General features: G+C 34.8%; 1 protein-coding gene across 2 annotated transcripts in view; it reads right to left on the bottom strand.

Moving 5' to 3' along the window:
- Nucleotides 1-2,587: 2,587 nt before the first annotated feature.
- LOC144958557 (twitchin-like) overlaps nucleotides 2,588-25,000 on the bottom strand; it is a 192,940-nt gene continuing 170,527 nt past the window's right edge. For both annotated transcript variants that reach the window (XM_078890618.1, XM_078890619.1), the window contains 17 exons: nucleotides 24,093-24,245; nucleotides 22,430-22,550; nucleotides 21,064-21,230; nucleotides 19,168-19,338; nucleotides 18,079-18,257; nucleotides 17,165-17,319; nucleotides 16,003-16,135; nucleotides 15,423-15,554; nucleotides 13,830-13,991; nucleotides 12,955-13,150; nucleotides 11,669-11,945; nucleotides 10,502-10,685; nucleotides 9,740-9,815; nucleotides 8,665-8,814; nucleotides 7,458-7,707; nucleotides 5,822-6,334; nucleotides 2,588-2,720 (listed from right to left, as the gene is read on the bottom strand). In XM_078890618.1, the coding sequence (XP_078746744.1) occupies nucleotides 5,861-6,334; nucleotides 7,458-7,707; nucleotides 8,665-8,814; nucleotides 9,740-9,815; nucleotides 10,502-10,685; nucleotides 11,669-11,945; nucleotides 12,955-13,150; nucleotides 13,830-13,991; nucleotides 15,423-15,554; nucleotides 16,003-16,135; nucleotides 17,165-17,319; nucleotides 18,079-18,257; nucleotides 19,168-19,338; nucleotides 21,064-21,230; nucleotides 22,430-22,550; nucleotides 24,093-24,245 (2,980 nt within the window). In that variant the 3' untranslated portion in view covers nucleotides 2,588-2,720; nucleotides 5,822-5,860. The remainder of the gene's footprint in view (nucleotides 2,721-5,821; nucleotides 6,335-7,457; nucleotides 7,708-8,664; nucleotides 8,815-9,739; nucleotides 9,816-10,501; nucleotides 10,686-11,668; nucleotides 11,946-12,954; nucleotides 13,151-13,829; nucleotides 13,992-15,422; nucleotides 15,555-16,002; nucleotides 16,136-17,164; nucleotides 17,320-18,078; nucleotides 18,258-19,167; nucleotides 19,339-21,063; nucleotides 21,231-22,429; nucleotides 22,551-24,092; nucleotides 24,246-25,000) is intronic.

Raw genomic sequence — 25,000 nt, 5'->3', positions numbered from 1 at the left:
CACTGAATTGTAATACAATACCATTTTGTCAGCCTCTGCCATACGCAAATGTCATACTTATCTTAAAAAGGTTTGGTGTCGTAAAACATTAAGTGAAAGCACACGATTTCAAACATAAACTAATTACACAAGCGTGGACACAGTAGACTATACACAAAGGCAACTCGATATTGAATGACCTAAATACTGATTTAACAGCATCAATAAATTATGGAAATTATTATCTTTAAAAAGGAAATTTTGATTCGGAAGTCTTTCTTCAGCCATCGCCAAAAGCAATGTATAGCGAAAGACTAAAAAAATATCCAGAAAAATGACAGCTCTGCTGAAGTCTCGTGGATATTTTTCATCTTGTATAACAAAAATTGCTTTTTTATATCATTTGTTGGCTGGAGGAAGATTTGATCGTGAAACGATTCTTTTGGTAACATGATTTTTTAAATTCGTCAAAGAATAATCCTAAACTCGAGGAAACAAAGTATTGGAATTGAATCAATCACAAATACGTAATATACGAAGCAGTTTCACTGACATAAATGCTTATCGTGCTTGGTATTTTAGCTATACAGATGTGATAATTCAACAAAGATTACACAATGTATTTGTATAATGATGATATGATTATAGTAAGTTATTTCAACTGAGTAGAACTAATTCATTTAAATTATGACTGAAATGTCTCCAACGAACATTGAATGATTAGTACAACACAAGCCGTAAGCAGCATCACTTAATTATCACATGTAGGCCTCCTTTAATATGGCTGAATCTTTTCTACATGTACACAACAAAATGTTTTTTTTAATTCAAAGATACCGCCATTTAATGCGTTCACGTCACGTAGAATCCCACCCCATACTATAATTAGCTGATCATGTGATCGGTACGTCATACGGCTGGCTGCATGTGCTGCAAGAGCTCGGCAATGACTCAAACAAAAGCCCTAGATACCTAAACTTAATCTCGTTCTATTCCTTACATAAACCGCAAACGTTTCTAAACTTCTAGACATGCTGGATATACGTATGAATACTGCATAGATATAGATATAATCACATTTACATTTTGACAAATTATAGTTACACACATGAAAACGGAGACAAACATGCGTGAAGAATTGAATATAAAAGAGATGAATGAAATCCACCATAACTAATCCCTGAATCACAGCAAGCAGAGTCAAAGACTCTTGAAATAAATAGGAAAATAGATTCAATCAAACAATGTACACTTTATTTAACCCTCTCCTTACCAACCATAGGAAAATCGTCACATTCGTTACGATCCAACCAGCACTTTTATCATTCCGATTTATTTTGTAAATCACACAATTTAAAGAAAAATGTTTTATTATAGCTATAAAAACGTGACACTGTTTTGTCGAGTTCATTTTTGCTGATCAATATCATAGAATGTATTTGTTGCTTTTCTGTTTGAGTAAGAAAATGTTATTTTTGTGTTGGGAGGGTGTGAAATTTTTGGAAAACTTCTGAAAATAGCTGGTAAGAAAAGGGTTAAAACCTAGTCTTTTTCACGGAGAAAACATCAATCGTCCTCAATAAAAATAGATGACAATAAAAACTCTCTAGCGATGTGGTGTCATTTTAAAATGTTTTAAACATGTCAAAATAGTTCAAACCACTTCTAATTGTTTGATCATGTACCTTTTGAGGAGATAGGCCCACGGTGTGTTATCTTGGGAATTAAATCTATGTGAAACCAGAATCTCCTTAAATAAGTGAGTTTTTGAAGTGTCCTCATAGTGTTTGTAAAATTATTGCACAGTTTTTGCGAATGAAACACGTCAAATGTTCCAAAGTAGAAACATTTACTCGTACATTTGGGTTACACATATTGCACATACCAGATGTAATCAACAAACGATACAACTTTGCGTACACACAAAGAATGTAATCAATGTTACATGAAAGGAAGAGCATTTTATAAAAAAATCCAAATTATAGAATACAATTAAGAAATAAATAATATTGGAAATTCAAATTAACAGAGAACTGTGCAAAAGGGGGAAAAGGATGCACATTTTCGTTCTGCTAAATTTCCTATTCTATGTATTATTGCAACCTTTTATGTGTCAAGTTTTATTTACAACTGATACAAATCAACTATTACAAAAGACAATGTTTTCTGACCTATCTACCTAAACTCATAATACAAAAAATAATTGGGAGAGATTAAGACGCTCATATTTATTGCGCTTTATTCCAAACAAATTCGGAAAGGTAGACGTTTTAGTGCAAGGGAAAAAAAGTAATGCACTACGAATACTATCAAATTTGAATACAGCGACCACCTGTAGTTAAGTTTTGGATGGAAAGTTGCCAATTAGAATTGTTTCTCAGAACGTTGGATGGCATATAATATAATATAATATAATATAATATAATATAATATAATATAATATAATATAATATAATATAATGTAATATAGCCGTTATAGCTATGTAGATGGTCGCAATAACCATAAGGTCAACTATATAAAAGCTTCTTGGGGTACCAGAAAAGCGGTTTTAAATAGGACGGACATTTTATGTTAAACAACACTGGTTGGGTATCTACATTAACAACGGTTGTCATCAAATATATTCAGTATAATCAACAGAAATGATGGTGACAAACTAGCCGAAGATTAAAACTTCCATTACAATGGCGACTTGACAATCAGGTGAATTACTTGAATATGTCTTGTTGCTTCAGGTTTTCTGCAAAATCAAATATGACAACATGGAAATATTAGTTAGTATAAAGACAGGTTCTACCTGTTTTTATCATCGTTTATCGCTATTATCATCTAATGTATATTGTTGACATAAAGGATGTTATAAAATGCAATAGACTTTGCTTCATAAGTAAATAAATAAATAATGACAAGAAAAGTATTATGATATTCAAAAACTAGAGATGCCTAAATGAGTCAATAAAATGGAGAGAAAGATAAAGGGAGTAAATATGAGTGTTTACTTGAAAAAGGCCAAAGGCTAAAACGTCGTTTGTTTTGTTTTGTTTTTTGTTTTTTGTTTTGTTTGTTGCTTTAGGTCTCTTCCAACACAATTGAGGATATATGAGAGACCGCTGAAACAAAAAAAAAACAAGCAATCTAACAAAAATAGTACAAATGTAAATCAAAATCATAACCTAAAGATATCATAAGCTAAATTATAAATAACCAAGAACAAACAGGTAGAAGATTTACAGAAAAAAAATATCCCCTGTCAAAAATACAATCACAAACCAAAGAAGCAGGATAGGCTAGCAAAGCGAAGAAGAAACGACATCACTATCGGATCGTACACCCATGCGAACATCATAGGTATATGATTCAAGGGTGATGCTCCCATCCAACCACCCGCCGTTTGTTTTGTGTTGTTCCCTTATTTAATAGGAGTCACATTTACTTCCTTTATCTTTCTCTCCATATCATGCTATTCGCATGATATCAAAAAAAAAAAATCTTTGTGAAGGCATTGTCGTGCGAATATGATAATGATTTTGATTTTATCTAATTTTATTTTTATAGTCTTGTACTTTTTATTGCTAAGAGTAACAATTTCATTCAAGAATAAATTCACATCTATATTGAGTTAAATTTCCGATTCATTGTATTAGTTGTTGGAGTGTAAAAAAAGAGGACGGGGTAAGTTAGGACATTGCCGGAGGACAATAAGACAAACAAAATTGATTAATCTAAAACAGAATGGTTGCTGTTTTTGTAAAATTGAGCTTTTATATAGGGCAAAATCCACTAAACGTGCGCATAGCAAATTACAATGGGTCCCTGGCCAACAGCAACACAACATGTAGGACATGACAAGACATGACGCTTGTTAGGCGGTATTACATTTTTTTCGGACAGAGACAACGCTGTGAACGGCCAGGTACTCATTTTACACATGAGTACGGTGAGAGAATGTGAGTAAAGAGCCTTTTCCAAGGGCTCAACTATGCGCCGAGCGAGGCTCGAACCCAGGACCTTCCGATCCGAAAGCGAGTGTCGTACCACAAGACCTCTTAGCCGCACATGTAATAAAAGGATTCTTGAACTCTCGTCTTCATTAAAATTCGAGAACCTTCCCAAATGTGGAGCTAACAAGGTCGCACTGTAGCTGAATGGAAACTTATTCAAAATGAGAAGGCAAGAATTCAAGAAGCCTATAGATAGTATGCAGATGACGTCACTCAGGTCTTTGTTATTGTTTTTTGCCATCCGCGTTTATGAGTAATGCTCACCCGACTATAAACGTTTATGGATACACACCGTTTTGTGTGTTGGTCCGTTATACTTCCGGATGGCAATGTTATGAGCTTCTAAGCCAAGCGCATACTATCTATAACGGCTGAGATGTGAAATGTGTCAACAACGAAAAAAGTGTGCATGTTTTATACATTATTATGTCATATAAGTAATTGAATATGTCGAGGGGGGGGGGAGGGGGGGGGGGGTATGTTGAACGTGTCTGATGGAAAAGTAAATAAACATTCCACAGAAGAATATGTATCAATGTGGTGATCAAATCACAAGGTATTATGTAACATTGTGTATATCATCATCATCATCATCATCATCATCATCATCATCATCATCATCATCATCATCATCATCATCATCATCATCATCATCTACTATTATTATTATTATTATTATTATTATTATTATTATTATTATTATTATTATTATTATTATTATTATTATTATTATTATTATCAATATTATTATCATTATCATTATCATCATCATCATCATCATCATCATTATCATCATCATCATCATCATCATCATCATCATCATCATATTATTATTATCATTATCATTATTATTATTATTATTATTATTATTATTATTATTATTATTATTATTATTATTATTATTATTATTATTATTATTATTATTATTATTATTAACATTCGACTGCATTTTTGCTTTGATATTCTAAAAACAGTAACATAACATTTTTTGTTTTTATTTCTTGATTTATGTACTTTTTTACTTTGGTGGTTTTAACTAACAGAGTCTTTTCTTGGGTTTAAGTCAGGTGACGTGGTACTCCTTGTCAATGTAAATTCTAGGATTCAAGTAAAGTAGGATCTTTCTATAATTTATAATGAATTATATATAGACGGTAGGTGTCATTTAAATAATATCATTGATGAAACTGAAAAGAATATTAAATAAATTGATAGTTAAAATATCCCTAAAATGGATGCAAATACAATTATATCTGCAAGCTATATGAGCTTCTGTGATTATAAACTATTGTATAAGCCATGTAAAGGATTATTCCTATTAAGCCTTCAGTAAGATAAGATAAGAGACCAAAAGTGACGTTGTGGGATGCCAAATAATCAACACAGCATATCACACATTAAAAGTAAATAATATATAATACATTCAGAAGTTTAGATACTCACAATAAACAAGACATATAATGATCCATTTTCTTTTTTTTTTTTTTTTTTTTTTGGTCAGCGAAGAAAACTCATTTCAAAAGTAGAGGTCGGAATTAAATCAGTACCAAGTCACACTGCAAAAATCGTTACTCAACCTGTAAATCTGTTCCTCATTTCATTTATTGTGTTTGTTTTGAATCATGATGATTGCATACTACATAGTAAACCTCAACAGAAGAAGTGTAAAAGTCTGGATATGCACAATAAACAGGCAAATGACGCGTAGTTGCAGAGGGTTGCAAAGAAAACACACTTTAAAAGTTTAAAGAGGTATGGTTCACTACAAACGGTGACAAAGAAATGAGTGGTATTCAAAAATCACATCAAACCAAAACGCACTCCAAACGTGTTACTTTACCAGTAAATGTTCTTCTGGTAAGCTGTTCCATATTTCTTCTCACTGCGTTTGTTTAGAGTCATCAGTGGATGCAGTGGATAAATCCAGAGCTTCCGACATGGCGGCATCCACAACTTCCTTTGCCATTTTTTGTATTCCTGCTTCAGATTTCGTAGCAGATTCTTCAACTTTCTTGGACTCCTTCTTCTCGGTTATCTTTGAGGAATCAGTTTGGTCTTCCGTGAGTCTTGTAGATGTTAATTCTTTCTTTTCTACTGTGGTTACAGTAGAAGTTACCGATCCAGTTTTCGAAACAACCACAGAACTGGTAGACATAGAACTTTCTTCTACTGTAGAGATCTGATCTTTCATTCTTTCGATCCTAGCTAGTTGTTCTTCCTGTCTTACTTTGACATCTGCTTTCCTCTTCACAGTCTCGGCAGCTAATTTATCTGCTTTCATTTGAAGTCTATCCACCAAACTTATTGAAGGTTTCCTCAAGGGCGTGGTGGAACGCATTGCCCTTTGTACAGCCTAGAAAATGAATTATATCTGAAGTAAAATCTAAAGCCAATCTTTATAAAGACACAAAGTGTTTCAAATAACATCGAATTTAGTAATCTGCCGTATAAACTACAAAAGGCCACACAAGAAAAATATTTGTTCAAATTCAAATTTCAAAATATACAGACAAAGTTAAAGAAAAGGAAAGCAAAGCAGTGTTTAAAAAGGCGCAATAGAAATAATTGATAGTCCATGCCTTATTTCATATTTATAAAAGCAATTTTTATAAGCGAAATAAATCAAAAAGAAAAGGAGCCATCTCAGTTGGAAAGACAATCGTATTGCAAAGCAGAGGAGAAAAATTCCACACTATACACAAGCGAAGAAAATTAGGGTCTGTACTTATTTTCATTATTTTCTTAACTCAGCATACTGCTTCCTATTTTTGAAAGTCAACTGCAGCGCTAACAATTCCTCTACATGGTTTAACTCTCTCCTTACCAATGCCATTCTCTGAATTATCATGAAACGTCCTACCCATCCAACACAAAACGACTTTTTTCCTCAGTCAAAAATGCAAGAAGCACATAGATACATGCTTAATTCTACACATAATTTTATTCGGTCAATTTTATTCGAGCTGTATAACACAAAGTGTCAATTTTGTGATGTGTATGAGAACAATGTTGGCTGTATCGTAACGAATGTGACGATTTTCCTATGCGTGGTAAGGAGAGAGCTTTAAAGAAAGCATAGTTAGTCATGGTTGCTCTGGGAAAGTAAGCCCTAAAGAATGTGACCATTTTTCAAAAGCATGATCAGTCTTTGGCAGGCATAATCCCAATAGAGCTGTGAGTTTATACCGGTATCGTTCGTGTTTAAAGGATGTAATATAGAATTGATTGTTATCCAGTGGATAGGACATCAGTATAATATTTATATTGCTGTCGGCAAGATTTAAACAGACTAGGTACTCAAACTTTCCTGGTTAAATCGAGATACTAGGAGAATATTTTAATAATGACTCCTTTAAAGGAGTATAGAGTGCCCCCCCCCCCCAATTGAACTATCAGGACCCACAATTCTATTAATCAGATACAGTTGAATTTTAAATATTTGGAAATAATCAACCACAAAAGGAATTCTCACGTACCAGTTTTCTGTTTGCCTCCTCTCTAAGACGGGCTCTCTCCTCAGGGGAAGGTATGGTTGCCATCTTGATGGGCAGGTCAACGTTACGAAAGTCTTGCTGGAAGTCATCTCGTTGTCTACTGCTGTCGTATTCTTGTACGAACGTAGCCAGCGTATTTGACAGGAATACCGTGCTGTCTTTGTCTTTGGTCAGTTTGTCTGTCATCTGAAGCCACTTGTGTTCAAGACACTCTTGAACTGTAAGACGGTTTCTGGTGGACGAAGATTTTTTAAAGATGATGAAATATGGATATGTGGTCTTGTGGTATGACACTCGCTTTTGGATCGGAAGATCCTGGGTCGAGCCTCGCTCTGCTCATAGTTGAGTCCTTGGAAAAGACTTTTTACTCACATTCGCTCACCATACATAGGTGTAAAATGAGTACCTGGTCGTTAACAGCATTGTCTCTGTCTAAAAAATTGTATTATCGCCGAACAGGCGTCATGTCTCGTTCTTTATGTTATATGTTGCTGTTGGAACCCCTTGTAAAGCGCTTTTAGCACGTTTAGTAGATAATGCGCTATATAAAAGAAAATTTCAATTTTCAAAAATTTGTACATCGTGTTCGTGATGAGATCATAATTGCCATTCCTTGACTTCTAACCATATCTTTTTATCAGCAAGACTAGTCAATGAAAGGTTCTGTGCAATATAGATAGAATGCGCTTGGCCAAGGAGTTCACAACATTGCCATCCGGAAGTATAACGGACCAACACACAAACTCTGTGTAACCATGAACTTTTATAGTCTGGTTAATACAGTTTAGTGAGAACAACTCACAAACGCGGATGGCAAAAACAATAACAAAGGCCTGAGTGACGTCGTCTGCATACTATCTATATGCGTGGATCAATTTTCTACTCTCTGCGTAAGATGAAAAAGTCCTTCCTTAAATTTTGAGAGGTGTGTCCTCCGAGAGAATGAAACACTACAGACGAATGAGATAATGTGGCAATGGCATTGTTAACACCTCATTCGTCGGTAATTTTTCATACATCCTGAGCTCTTTGAACTCTAAGAAACTAAACTCACTCTACCAAATCAATTTACTTTAACCCAAATAAATTTTATCAGTTAAGTTTAGCTGAAGATTTATGCATCAGCACCATCCGACGTGATACAAGTTTGAGTCAATTGATCACAAATTACAATGTATATAAACCATACCTGGGTATTCTCTTCACGACCTTGTACAAAAATTTGAGAGCGTCTGTGGTGATGTTCTCGTACAAGTCGGCAGCATCGTAACGGTTGAAAGCCACGTTGACCAGGGTTGTCACGTCATTGTCCCCTTTGAATGGAGACAAACCACTCAACCTGGACAACAGAGTTAACATTTTAAGTTCATGTTCAAGTATTATAGGACTTTTTTCAATATCAAATATAATAGAAATATTGTTGCAAATAAACTTTAAAACCGATTCATGTACTAAAACATCAAGAAGAACAATAAAAACAATAACAACTACGACTAAAACAAAAAAATAATGCAACAACTACTACAACTAAAACTACTACTACCACTACTCCTCTCCTCCTCCTCCTCCTCCTACTACTACTACTACTACTACTACTACTACTACTACTACTACTACTACTACTACTACTACTACTACTACTACTACTACTACTACTACTACTCCTACTCCTACTCCTACTCCTACTACTACTACTACTGTTACTACTACTACTACTACTACTACTACTACTACTACTACTACTACTACTACTACTACTACTACTACTACTGTTACTACTACTACTATACTACTGCTACTATTACTGCTGCTGCTGCTGCTGCTGCTACTACTACTACTACTGTAGTAGATATGTTTATACTATTATAAGAGTCCTTCAGAACCTTTGACCCAATGGAACCAGTGTTTATCCCGGTTTCTATAGCGTGAAACGAACAATAGTAATCGCTTGCTATCCTTTGGACAGAACGCTAGTCTATCGCAAAGTACTTTCCGCCCAACTCAACTACCTATTCACTGCTGGGTGGACAAGGGTGGGGGGGGTGGTCAAAAAAAATCTCAACTGTACCCGAGATCGATCTTGGTCCCTTTGTATGTGGAGCGAGTGCTCTACCAACTGAGCTATCGGGACCCCATGTTATTATGGGAGAGACAAAATTAAATAGGCATTACTCAATATCATCATAAACCAGCGTAAGACTAGATTTAACGATTAATATTTAGCTTTGATAACAATAAATTTCCCTAGGAGGATAATTACTTACAGCACGAACATCAGCACTCCAACACCCCAGACATCGGCAGCGAACCCTACCAAGTCCTCGACAACAACTTCAGGTGCTGAAAAAAATAGAGGGTTTTTTTTTTAAATATGATTGTGAATGGATATTGAAAATAATATTGAATTGCGAACTCGAGCTTGTGCTTTAACTTGAGCCTTTATATATAGCGCAATATCCACTAAACGTGCTCAAAGCGTTTTACAGAGGGTCCCTGACCAACAGAAACACGTTACACGTAGAAAGAGGCATGACGCCTGTTAGGCGATAATACATTTTTTTTCCGACAGAGACAATGCTTTTAACAGTCAGGTACTCATTTTACACCTGAGTACGGTGAGAGATCATGTGAGCAAAGAGCCTTTTCCAAGGACTCAACTATGTGTATATACAAAGTCACATTAAGAGCGGCTATGTGGTCTACGTGATATGACACTCTCTTTCGGATCGGAAAGACCTGGGTTGGAGCCTCGCTCAGCGCATAGTTGAATCCTTGGAAAAGACACTTTACTCACATTCTCTCATCATATTCAGGTGTAAAACAGGTACTGGCCGTCAACGGCGTTGTCTCTGTTGGGGAAAAAATGTGATATCGCCTAACATGTCTCGTTCTACATGTTACGTGTTGCTGTTGGTTAGGGACCATTTGTAAAGCGCCTTGATCACGTTTAGTGGATATTGCGCTATATAAAAACTCTAAAGCTTTAAAGTGTAAAAATGCCACTTGAATCTATCTGACATGATTACCGATGAACTCCGCATGCCCCACCCGAGGGACAACCTCTCCGTCTTGACTTGAGATCTTCTTGGCGCAAGAGAAATCTGCCAGTTTAATCTCAGGACCTTCTCTCTTGAACACCAGAACAGATGCAGGTTGAAGGTTGAGATGGGCAATCTCTTGTCTGTGGAGATACTCTAGTCCAAACAGCACCTGGAAATAAAAGTATTAACACAAAAAGGTGGGACTTACAAGAATTACCAACGCATCATTTGTTACATCAGAATTAATTCTCATGACATAATACGTATAATCTCCCTTCACCTGCCATTATTGTTAAGTGTCATGATATGATTTTTATTCAATAAATCTCTGTATGCATATGCACCTTTTGGTGTATTTGTTGTTGTGAGTGTATGTGTGTGGTCGCGCTTGGATAAATGGGTGTGTGTACAAAAATGTTTATAATGATGTTTTACAATTTTGTGCGCCTGGAGCTGTTTTGTCAACAGGATTGGGCCCTATACAAATAAACTTTATTATTATTATTATTATTATTATTATTATTATTATTATTATTATTATTATTATTATTATTATTATTATTATTATTATTATTATTATTATTATTATTTTATCTTTATTATTATTGTTATTATTATTATTATTATTATTATTATTATTATTATTATTATTATTATTATTATTATTATTATTATTATTATTATTATTATTATTATTATTATTATTAAAATCAGCCATACCTATCTACTATGTTAATTATATGTTTTTAAAAAGTTATATGGCGTTTGCATAGTCACAGAATGCATTCAAACGTGATAATAGTAAATATAGACTAAATGGATATATTTATGAAAACATCATTGCCTATGATATTCTTTGGTCTTCCAGTTTCTTTGTGGACACGAATCCAGCCCGAAGCACATGGATAGAAATAAAAAAAAAGATACAGAAAAATAGAAGATCTTATTAGAAGCCCACTATCAATAAGGATGTTGATGCTATGCTGTTAGGTAAAACACTCACATCTGCCAGCTGGATATAACGTACCAACACACAAAATTATGTGTAACCTTTAAACGTTTATAATATGATTGATAGAATTTAGAAAGAATAACCAGCTAAAAGGCTATATAAAAACAATAACAATTGTCAATTTTGTTCCTTCTATTTACTTGTCTGATAATAACAGCCACTGTATTCTCTGTGTACTTCCGTCTGTGAGAAAGATGGCGGGCCACGTGATCTGACTCGATGTGATCCAAAACAAAATGGAGCCGCTCTTCAGCCTCGAAGCAGTGGGAGATTCTCCACACTCGTTCGTGACACAGAGACTTGAGTTTCTCAAACTCTTCTGTGGCGATGTCTTTGGTTGAGTGAATGGTACGGAGAATGAAAGGCTTGTCGTTCTGGGATGGAAGGGTTACGGCTTTATCTTCATAGAATTTGCCCCTGTGGAGTAGACACACAAGTATATTATCAAGATAAGTTTGGTTTGCTTTTAAGGATTTTACGGCGGTTGCAACACGTTTAGGTCATATTATCAGCGTCAGTAAAAAGGAAGAAAATTGGTTTGTAAAAACATTCTAGATGTACAATTAAAAGGACGAGGAAAAATTAAGACAAATGGGAATTGGTCAAATAGGGGACAGATGTAGTTTCCAAGAGCATACAATCAGTGTACTTAGTTTCAGATCGTCTTAATGTATCATCTAGACACAAGCACAGGTCCCTACGATGAGGAAGATGCTCAAATATTTACAAATTGTATATATGTAAAAGAAAAAATAATACAATACAAAATAGAGAGATGATTTACAAGGGGAAAATATCATCTCCCAAAACTAACGATACATTTGACCGTTTCCCTCCCAGCTAGGATATCCGGCAAGGCCAAGGACATAACCAAGTAATCTCATTCCAAGACAAAGACAGAAAACATGTTGGAAAACAGCTATAGGGGAATAGAAGATGCAGTAAGTACCTCCCTGCCGACTATGGGAGGTCAGGAACCCCACTCAGTTATCAAGATAAGTATTCCGATTAAATAATTCCGTCAATGTAGAATGTTTTAAAGTTTTATGACAATCATGCTTGTCTCAAATGAAGGAGATATAATTCCGTAATATTCAGTCTTCGCGGCTATGTGGTCTAGTGGTATGTCACTCGCTTTCAAATCGGAAGGTCCTGGGTTTGAGCCTCGCTCGACGCATAGTTGAGTCCTTGGAATGGTGCTCTTCACTCACATTCTGTTACTGTACTTAGGTGTAAAATGTCGTGAACAGCGTTGTTCTGTACGAAAAAATGTAATATCCCACATGTTAAGTGTTGCTGTTGGCCTTGTGAAGTGCTTTGAGACTTCGAGTGGATATTGCGTTTTATAAAAACTCATTTTTTTTCTTTCGTTTCCTGCAGGATTTGAACAAGCTTCAAAACAAGACCATGGAGCCCGAATACCTACTTGTATAAGGTAGTGCCAATGTTGAACATTGAATCTGGCTGTGCTTTTTGAACAGCTATCTCAGCCTGGGCAGCTTTGAGTTCTTCCTCAGTGATGATGTCGTCAAACTCCGTGGGCAAGCCTGGCTGCTCCATATGTTGCTGTTCTTGAAGCACGTTGAGATCCAAATAATTGTCTGTTGTTATGGACAGGGAACCTGCGCAAAGGATAAAATGAAAATAAAGCTATGTATATGGTTTGTAACGTAAATTCTATATATATCGTTAAATGACACCGTTGATTTACGTGAATATAAACAGGAAACGAGACTTAAAGGGCTGAAAATGGAGGATCTTTTAAAAAAGTGAATTAAATTATGGTGAAATGTCAATAGAGGGATATGCAGCAACCCGATTTTGATGATGATGATGATGATGATGATGATGATGATGATGATGATGATGATGATGATGATGATGATAAGGATGATGATGATAAGGATGATGATGATGATGATGATGATTATGATGATGATGATGATGATGATGATGATGATGATAAGGATGATGATGATGATGATGATGATGATATTGATGATGACGAGGATGGTGATGATAATGATGATGATGACGACGACGACGATGATGATGATTATGATGATGATGATTATGATAATGATGACGATGATGATGATGATGATGATGATGATGATGATGATGATGATTATGATAATGATGACGATGATGATGATGATGATGATGACGACGACGACGATGATGATGATGATGATGACGACGACGACGATGATGATAATGATGATGGCGGTGTTTGTGGTTGTGGTTTGACTGTAGCAATGACAGACATATCTATAGACTTGGTAGTACAAGTAGCATTACCTTCCTTCTTGGTAACAGTTTCTACAGAGGCCCAGCTGTAATGGCCGGTACCAATCCTATTGGTTGCTGACACACGGAAGATGTAAGCAGTGTCGGACTCCAGCTTGGTGATGAAGGCCGCCTCCTCTGGTGTGTAGGCCGCTGTCATCCATCGAGGGTTAGCTGAATTAAAAGGAAATAATATTGATTTAAAGACTGTCTAGCTGTGAATTTGTAAATCATCATCATTGCCTTTTTCACCCTGGGTCAGGGTATAGGCCACAGACAAACAGTTTCCATCCTTCTCTATCCTGAGCTAACTTTTTTTTATCTCGTTCCATGTCTTATCACTTCTCTGTGAATACAAATTAATTATAATAACCAAAGTAGCTGAGTCTACTAACAAAGAAAGCTTTAAGATAGAAAAAAAAACAATTACAATAATCACACCCGACGTGTACATATATACAGGTCTGACATCCTAACGCCTTTGTGGGCCAAGCTACCTAGTTTAAACATTGTTGTAATGGACAATATTTTCCGTCATTTTGTTTAGATTTCCATTACAACAATGAGCCCATAATGTGCAATTAAGTGTACTTTGATCACACCCGATGGCATATGGCTTGCTTCAAAAACTGTTTTGTCAAATTTCTTTTAAAATCCACCATGACTAATGAGTATAATAAAACTAATCTCATAACTATTACCATCATTGTCATTATCTAAAAATCTTTGTTTAGCTTTATATAGCGCAATATCCACTAAATGTGCTCAAAGCGCTTTACAAGGGGTCCCTGGTCAACAGCAACATTTAACATGTAGGACAGGACATGCATGACGCCTGTTAGGCGATATTACAATTTTTCGGACAAAGACAACGCTATCAACGGCCAGGTACTCATTTTACACCTGAGTACCGTGAGAGAATGTGAGTAAAGAGCCTTTTCCAAGGACTCAACTATGCGCCGAGTCTGAGGCTCGAACCCAGGACCTTCGGATCCGAAAGCGAGTGTCATACCACTAGACCACATAGCCGCATTAACTCCTGGGCTGGTTTTTTGTGGAAATAAAAACCACAATATTAAATGGACTGTATCTATATATAAACAAGAAGGGGGCGACCTCATAATTTTTCTAAATTCTTGTGTTCACTTGTTCACAATTTTCTTACATGCTCAAGCCAAATTTCGTTCAGCACACATAGTCGTCAATTCATGTTAACTATTATTTAAATGATCTTTAACTCACTCAACCCTAACACCGACTATATCCGTAGTTTACCTGGGTTACCTTTGCCCCATGCCTAATTATCTCATTAAAAAAAAACACACAAAATACAGGCGCAGTATCAAAGCTTATGTTTTAAGGTTTTGCATGTTGAATAAAACTATCTATGCACATGCTCATTTTTAATACATTTCTTCCAATTTTGAAAAGTAGCAAAAATCGATTGAGTGAGTTAAATAAAAGATTGAATAGAGTAAAACAAATTGACGCCCAAGTCACTCTTTGGAAAAATGAACAGCCCACTTGTCTTTAAAACCAACCAAATAATATCAGTTTTCTACAAGTGACTGTTTGTAGTAAACTAAAATTTGAATTTTTGGTTACCACGCGTTTTGTAGTCCAGCTTGTAAAACAAAATATCGGAGTTTCCGTCAAACTTTGGTGCTTCCCAAATAATGACCATTTCTGTGCTGGATATTTGGCTGGCTACAGGCCTTCCTGGTCTTCCTGGTACATCTGTGAATATACGAAGAAATATTGTAAGATGTATAAAGAGGGCGTGATATTGTGTCATAAAACTTTGATGGTTTACTTCTAAACTCACGTATATGTATTTTAAATAATAATTCTGATTAAAACCAGTAAACCTTATTGTAATATACTTGATATTTGTGATGATGATGATGATGATGATGATGATGATGATGATGATGATGATGATGATGGTGGTGGTGGTGGTGATAATGGTGATGACGATGGCGACGACGACGACGCTTTCAACACTCTTATTATCAATATTACTATTGTTGACAATACTAATTATTATCATATTTTTTATCATCATAGTATTATTATTATTATCCTCCTCCTCCTCCTCCTCCTCCTCCTCCTCCTCCTCCTCCTCCTCAGCAGCAGCATCTTAGGCCTCGCAGCTACTACTGTCTTATTGTATAAATAATCTTACCGCCCAAACGTAACCTCATTCTGTTAGACACGCGTCCAAATTTGTTCCTTCCCACACATTTGTACACACCAGCATCGTAAGGTTTGGCATTGCGAATCGTAAGAGTTGCTTCGCCATCTTCTTCCAGGTTCATCTAGTGTTGTTATAAGACATAGAAATGGAGAGTGAGAAGCCTAGCTTATATTATGACACACAACAAAATTATCATTCCAACAAACATCTAATTAAAATGGTGGTGGTGGACAGAAACTTGCAAATTCATATTGATAGTATGCACTTGGCTAAGAAGCACACAACATTGTCTTCTGAAGTATAACGGACTAACACACAAAACGATGTGTAACCTTAAGCGTTTATAGTCTGGTTAATACAGTTAAGTGAGAATTACTCATAAACGCGGATGATAAAAAACAATAACAAGGACCAGAGTGACGTCAACTTCATTCTTTCTATATGATGGGCAATGTGGTATAGCATTATGGGCTTTGCTTTGTAACCAAGAGGTACCAATTTTTATTCCTCCACTGGGTGAATGTGAGAAATTTGCAAATATAAATCAGGAAATCGATTCTGTGATTCGCCAAAATCCGAGAATTATGGCATGAATATCTATGAATCACTTTTTGTGTTTGTAATAATAATATTTGTATTTGCGCAACTGGTCTAGATCGACGTGTACTCATTTGCATGTCATGATAGTCCAAATTGATCTGGGCTCATTATTGTAAAGGAAATACTCTCAGCCCAACGCAAAGTATTGTCCATTACAACAATGTTAAAAAACAAGCCCATAATAGGCTCCAGCAGTCGTGACGTCACTTCACTCGTAATGACGCATAGTAACTTAGTAACTGGTTCTAAACTATGAAACAATGGCGGACGCCCTTATGAAATACTTCTCAGACGAGCATAAAAGTCAATCCAGAGGAGAAAAACATAATCATTTTTTTTAAATTTTATACATTGTGATCACATAACATGTGAAAAAGTTCTAGCCAGCATGAAGAATAAAAAGTACCGATTTTCTTTGATTAGAACCAAGCTGCTCGTTGTTGACGGACGTGACATCAGACCATAAAAAATTAATCCTAATGCGATCAGTTATCAGATCTGCAAACATGTTCACTCAGATCTACATCGGCTTATCGAGCAAAGACTGTACCTTAAGACGATGTCCTTCAGACAAGAGCTCTTCATTCTTGTACCAAACAACTGTTGGGGTAGGGGGGACAGCTACAACACACCTAAGGATAACTGTGTCACCAACGCCAAAGGCCATGTCATGGAGCTTCTCCTTGAAGGCAGGTCCACTGACACCTGCAATGTCATGAAAAGACAATTTACAGAACTTTCAGCTTATTTTCTATACTTTTTATTCGACAGAGTATTTCAATCTGGACAATATTTTGGTGGTGTGTTACTTGATGTTTATATAGTTCTACCATATAAATTTATTAATCTATATATAAATATATTCTGAATTGTTAACTTTTTGAGAGGGAAATGATAAAACTTGAAAAAGCGGTTAGAAAGGATGAGTTGTAAAACATATCTGATTCAGAGGATATTAGTTTTCATCATCATCATCATCATCATCATCATCATCATCATCATCATCATCATCATCATCATCATCATCATCATCATCACCACCACCATCATCATCATCATTATCATCATCAACAACAACGACAGCAGCAGCAGCAGCAGCAACATCAGCGGTAGCATCAGCAGCGATAAAAACAAGAGTAGCAACAACAGTAGCAGCAACAACATAACAATAATAATAATAATAATAATAATAATAATAATAATAATAATAATAATAATAATAATAATATTAATAATAATAATATTAATAATAATAATATTAATAATAATAATAATAATAATAATAATAATAATAATAATAATAATAATAATAATAATAATAATAATAATAATAATAATAATAATAATAATAATAACAATAATAATAATAATACAATTATTTTGAGGATTATTATCATCATAATACTGAAATCAATAAAGCTGTTGATATCTACGATTTAAAAAAAACAAACCAAGTTGTCTTACCATCCGTGGAGATGGAGGCAATGGACGAACGTTTGGACGAAAAGCTGAACTCATCAGGGTCACGTGACTTCCTCCTCTTCTTGGTCTCCTCCATCCATTCCAATTCTTTCTCCAAAGACGGAGGAATTTCCTCTCTGTCTATTTCAGTCATCGACTTCCTTTCTTTCATCGTTCTCATCCTAAATTGTAAAGGAGATATTGGGGGGAGAAAAATTAACACATGTAATGATAAGAAACCTGGTTGCTTCTTTGCTTGTTTGTTTTTAAAGGTTTTACGCGCTTGCAACACATTTAGGTCATATCAGTGCCAGTAAAAATGAAGAAGTTGAGAGAGTTTTCTCTGTCTCTCTTTATTTCTCCTCTGCTCCCCCCCCCCCCCCCCCCCCCCTTTTTTTTTTTTTTCTCCTCTGCCGCCTATCTGGTTTTTAAGTGATGTATTTTTGTTTTATTGTTTTTATTGTTTTCGTTATTGACTGAAGAAAGGTCTTGGGACTGAAGAAGGGTCTTGGGACTGAAGCCTTCCGTGTTTGGTATTTTGTCCTCTATTGAACCTGTTATATTCATTTGTGTTATTACTTTTTTCCATAGATATTTTTATTTAAGATCCTTCTTCTTCTTCTTCTTCTTCTTCTTCTTCTTCTTCTTCTTCTTCTTCTTCTTCTTCTTCTTCTTCTTTCAGCTTATCCCGCATTTTGCAGGGTTACCATAATGAATGCCACATCTCCACGCAAGTCGATTCAGAGCATCATCTTCCTCCAGGCCCAGTTCATTCATATCGTCCTTTACCCTATCCAACCATCAAGTCTTTGGGCGCCCCCTTTTCCTCTTTCCCGTTATTTGTAAGTCCAATACTTTCCTTCACGCGTATTCCCTCTCTAGTCTCTTTACATGTCCGAACCATTTCAATCTATCTTCTCTCATCTTTATTGATACATCCTTCACTTCAGTCAACCTTCGAATATGTTCATTTCTCACTTTATCTTTTCTTTGCCAAGTGACCATCTCAACATCCTCATTTATGCCACCTCAACTTCTTTATCTTTTTCTTTACTATCCATCTCTTATAAATATGCGTATCACAAAAATTACCTTTCTTTATCAGTGGGGTCGAGCTCGTCATCACTGTCTATCACAATGGATGACTCATCCACTGAACCAGCAGCTCTCTTGTAACCTCTGACCCTGGCTGTGTACGAGGCATCTTTCAGGGGGAATAACTCAGAATCTGGCCCTTGCTGGTGTCTTGATTGCCATTCATACCTGAGAAGAAAGACAAATGTATATCAATTTTAATCAACATTAATCATGTTTTGATCTCAGCTTCAATATATTTTTTAAAATTTTATAATTTTTAAATCCCATTATTCATCCCATAGGGGAAATTTTTCTCTAAGGTCTATTCCAAGGGGAGACTGGAATAACCCAGGCGTCAGCCGCAGTGCAGCGCCGCAAATTGAGCTAGGCCGAGATGACTTGCTGCTCAAGGCCACACAGCGCAGCGGCGGGTGATCGAACTCGGTACCTTTCGGGTTCGAAGCAAAGACCTTACCGCTGAGCCACTATGACCCCCTCTAACCGTTTGTTTACCTCCAACATGATAGAAGACTGAGGCGTTGGATAACATTAACATGTGTGTAAAGAAGATACCTGTTAGAAGCCCTATCAATGGAATTTTGAGTCAGGCAGTTTTGACTAGGGGTTCCCGAAAGCTCACTGTTAGAGCACTCGCTTCATACTTAATGGGACCAGTAATAATCTCTGATGCACTCGAGATTTTTCTTTCTGACCCCACAGTCCACACAACAGTGATTGGGTAGCTGGTCTGTTAGATTTGGTGAAAAGTACTTTGCGATAGACTAGCGTCCTATCAAAAGGGTGGCAATCAATTGCACGCTATAAAAAACGGGATAAACTCCAGCTCCACGGGCCTTATGGCTCTGAAGGACTAAATATTTTATTAATTCTATCGAGTTAAACCACATAAAGGTGAGTTTAAAAATAACATAAATTAAGTAACAATTTGACTTTTGTTTTGTTTGTTTGTTGCTTTAGGTCTCTTCCAACACAATTGAGGTTATATGAGAGACCGCTGAAACAAAAAAAAAACAAGCAATCTAACAAAAATAGTACAAATGTAAATCAAAATCATAACCTAAAGATATCATAAGCTAAATTATAAATAACCAAGAACAAACAGGCAGAAGAATTACAGAAAAAAAAATATCCCCTGTCAAAAATACAATCACAAACCAAAGAAGCAGGATAGGCTAGTAAAGAGAAGAAGAAACGACATCACTATCGGATCGTATACCCATGCGAACATCATAGGTATATGATTCAAGGGTGATGCTCCCATCCAACCACCCGCCTATCGGATCGTACACCCATGCGAACATCATAGGTATATGATTCAAGGGTGATGCTCCCATCCAACCACCCGCAATTTGACTTTAAAAACCCATGAAAAACAGTAAGATGATGCCTACATCCTGACATGGATTTCACCAACTTCCAATGTGAGGTTTTGTAACCAAAACTACAAGGAACTCAATAAAACAAATCTTACTAAATGTTACAGTGAATGACATGATCAGTCGGATGGTGAAAAGGTTCGAAGCCAAGTTTAGTTAGAGTGTCAATTTTTATCAAAAATGAGTTCTTGTCATACATGATTAAAGCAACCCTTTTGTACATCTTCGGGAAATATCAAAGCTTAATTTCACTTCTAAATTATTTTTAGTTAGTCAAGTTGAAAAAGTATCAAATTTGAGAAAAGTTGCTGGATACCTTTCCCATACATCTGACCATAAATTCATGAAAAAATCACCCGATTTACTTCAAATAAAGATTAAAATGCTCTGGGGAGCATGATCTTTTAGAAAATGCAAATCCAAAATCTTCATCTTCATCAATTATGTCATGCACTGACACAAATGAATAAATAAATATATAATAATGATGACGTTTTTAGAGATGAACATTTACCAGGATTCTTCATCCAGATATTGACCGTACTCATCTGTGTCGGGTAGTAATGTCTTTCCAGTCTCTGGGTCAGTCTCCGGTTGAAGTCCTTGCCGGACAGCTGTGCCGTCCAGGAGGCGTTGCAGACTGCGAAGACAAGCAACTCCTCTCACACTAGACTCTTGTTGCTGAGAAAAGAAAAAAAAAACATTGATCGTTTGTATAATACTGTTTAATAATAATAATAATAATAATAATAATAATAATAATAATAATAATAATAATAATAATAATAATAATAATAATAATAATAATAATATTTTTTTGTTTGTTTGTTTGTTGCTTTAGGTCTCTTCCAAAACAATTGAGGTTATATGAGAGACCGCTGAAACAAAAAAACAAGCAATCTAACAAAAATAGTACAAATGTAAATCAAAATCATAACCTAAAGATATCATAAGCTAAATTATAAATAACCAAGAACAAACAGGCAGAAGATTTACAGAAAAAAAATACCCCCTGTCAAAAATACAATCACAAACCAAAGAAGCAGGATAGGCTAGTGAAGAGAAGAAGAAACGACATCACTATCGGATCGTACACCCATGCGAATATCATAGGTATATGATTCAAGAGTGATGCTCCCATCCAACCACCCGCAATAATAATAATAATAATAATAATAATAATAATAATAATAATAATAATAATAATAATAATAATAATAATAATAATAATAATAATAATAATAGATCTTTATTGTCTATAAATATGGCAATTTGTCAATTAGTTGCACTTGTTAAAACATTAAATGATAACTATAACATTTAACATTGGACAGATAGTTCACTCCTGTTTATTTTATCTCATTCATAATAATAAAAAATATTAGAACTTCAGGAATCCAAATTACTAAATACATTTTCAGAATATCTATGCATGATCTGAATGACTATAATCGATTATTAACTATTATATTTTACAGTTTACATGTTTATGAATTACTCTGATTCATTATTAATTCACTAATTATCCATTATTATACTTTCAGAATATCTATGTATGAATTATTCTAATTCATTGTGAACTACTACATTTCAGTTTATCCAGGAATGAATGACTGACAAAACAGGATGAATGAAACGCCGCCAGATGAATGAGATCATGTGGTGGTGGCGTTGTTAAGATGAATAAACAAAAACTTGGTTTTAATGTTTCATTCATCCTGTTTTGTTGATAAAGGGGAAACCTGAAACATCCATTTTATCTGTTTTCATATATTAAATTGAAGCTTACATTCAATTTCACATTGTCATTTATTTCTTTGAGCTTCGAGCACCACCATTTGCATCGTCCAAAAAGAGAACATCACAATTAAGGTACTTACCTCTGCCCGGTGTCTTTGATGGAATGCCTTGATAGCTGTGATGTCAATGGAAGGACAGTCTGTTTTGTCGGCCATCTTAAGCCATTCGTGTCCAAGACATGCCTCGATTGTCAGACGAGTGCTTTAAATAGATGAAATGAAAAAAAGAACAATGAGAGAAATGTCAAAGTTAAATTATAATAAACAGATTTAACCAATATTAATAGAACGCAAAAATTTTATTTAACGTCTCAAATTGTTGTTTGTTAAAATTGCGTTTTGTTTGTTTGTTTTGTTTTTAAGGGTTTTACGGCGCTTGCAACGCATTAAGGTCATATCAGCGCCAGTAAAAAGGAAGAAATTGGGATAGTAACAACTTCTAGAATTACAGTTAAAGCACCCAGGAAAAGGTAAGACAAAGGGAAATTGGTTCAAATAGGAAACAGATGTAGATTCCAAGAGCAACTATCAAAGTATTTAGTTTCAGATCACCTGGACGCCTATCCAGATACAAACACAGGTCCCCACTAAGAGGAATACACTCAAATGTTTATAAATCATATAAAATATGTAAACAAAACATAATACAATGCATAACAGAGAGATGATTTACAAGGGAAAAAATATCATCTCCACAAAACTAACTAGACATTTGACAGTTTCCCTCTCAGCCAGGGTATCTGGCCAGTGTCGGGACAAAACAAAGTAATCTCATTCCAAGACAAAGACAAAAAGCAAGTTGTAAAACAGATATAAGGGTATAGAAGACACAGTAAGTACCGCCCTGCCCACTATGGGAGGTCAGGAAGTTTAAATTTTGATTTGCCCATGATAGTATTTAATAGAAAGCAGACAGTCTGAATTATTTTCAGCTACTGGCCAGTGTCGGCTAACCAAGTGATCTACTTATTACAGTCTCTCCCGGTCAGCCAAAACTTTTGGCAGGATCTGAGTGAGTCAAAACGTTCTTATTCCAGAAAAAAGCCACTAAGTCATATGGAAATAAAATATCATATAAAGAGACAAAATAACTGATTGCAAAAGTAGGTCATTATAGAATAACCTAGCCCTGCATCTCCACCAGCCATGTTGTGACTTTGAGAGAGGCATTGCTCAACTTGGTTTCGTTGGTTGTATGCGGTGACATATAATGCATATAATTCTAGTTATCATTTAAAACTTATACTCTGTAGGAATACAAAAATCTTTGTTGACTTCATTGAGCACAGATACTGAAAAACCCAATAAAAAATCTCAAGATTACAGAATACATAAGACATTGAACTTCCATCCGTTGTCTGCCTTGAACTATGACTAACTCTTTCCTTATCAGCCATTTTCAGGAAAACTTTGCACCCAACTAACAAAAAAAAATATTTTTTATCACTCAAACACAATAGCAGTAAAGTTCTTGCGGTACATAATTTCTTTAGCAAAACATGCTCTATGTTCATTGTCTTTAAATTTTATGATGTACAAAAGAAATTTGAATAAGAAAATTGTTGGTTGTATCGTAACGAATGTGACGATTTTCCTATAGTTGGTAAGGAGAGGGTTAATTCGACTATTTTCTCGAAATGGACAAACAAAAGGAGAATAAATTATTTTGCGGATGAATAAAGAAAATTTCTCATTCATCATTTTTTTTAAAATGCTGTATTCATTTTCACTAGAGTTATCTTACTCTGGTTCCATGACAATAAGTTTCAGAATAAAATCCTTGGCGGAATCTGACAGTTTGGTGAACAGTTGTTCGTTGATCTGCCAGTTGCATGTTTGGATGTGAGATAAGGTCTCCTGTACCTTCTCTCCGTAGAAGGGGGACACACCAGTCAGTCTAAAAGAAAGACAGAAAAAAAAAGAAAGTAAGAATGAGTATAAGGTACTTATATGATTTGGCTATGAATTCATTGCATTACATTTTTTTCACTCAAAGTTGATACAGTAATTTTTATTGTAAAGTGCCCAGAGCTTGTGTTTCACACGAGAATGAGCGCTGTACAAATGTGTATTATTATTATTATTATTATTATTATTATTATTATTATTATTATTATTATTATTATTATTATTATTATTATTATTATTATTATTATTATTATTATTATTATCATTATCATTATTATTATCATTATTATTATCATCATCATCATCATCATCATCATCATCATCATCATCATCATCATCATCATCATCATCATTATTATTATTATTATTATTATTATTATTATTATTATTATTATTATTATTATTATTATTATTATTATTATTATTATGTAGCAAATGTCCCAAGAAATTGATTTAGAAAATTCTTCTTTATTTCAGTAATGAAGCATGCAGTTAAACGGATAATCTAAAAGAATAAAAGATCTAACGATCACCAATGGTTACAAACATTATTATCTCACATGTGAGATTAGATTATCATGACCCTTTTTATTACTCATTCTTTTCATCTTATCTTTGTGTAAAGTAACATCAGAGTGTTTGAAAAAATAATTTATAATTTAATCCTATGATTTATACCCAAAAAAATTAAGTAAAATATTTTAAAGGTGTATTTACAAATTAATCGATAATTCCAATTATTTT

The sequence above is a fragment of the Berghia stephanieae genome, chromosome 13 (assembly GCF_034508935.2).
Source record: "Berghia stephanieae isolate SIO BIC M18660-M18661 chromosome 13, UCSD_Bste_1.3, whole genome shotgun sequence".
NCBI lineage: Eukaryota > Metazoa > Mollusca > Gastropoda > Nudibranchia > Aeolidiidae > Berghia > Berghia stephanieae.
Note: the sequence above shows the minus strand (reverse complement) of the source record. Positions and strands in the feature narration are given on the sequence as shown.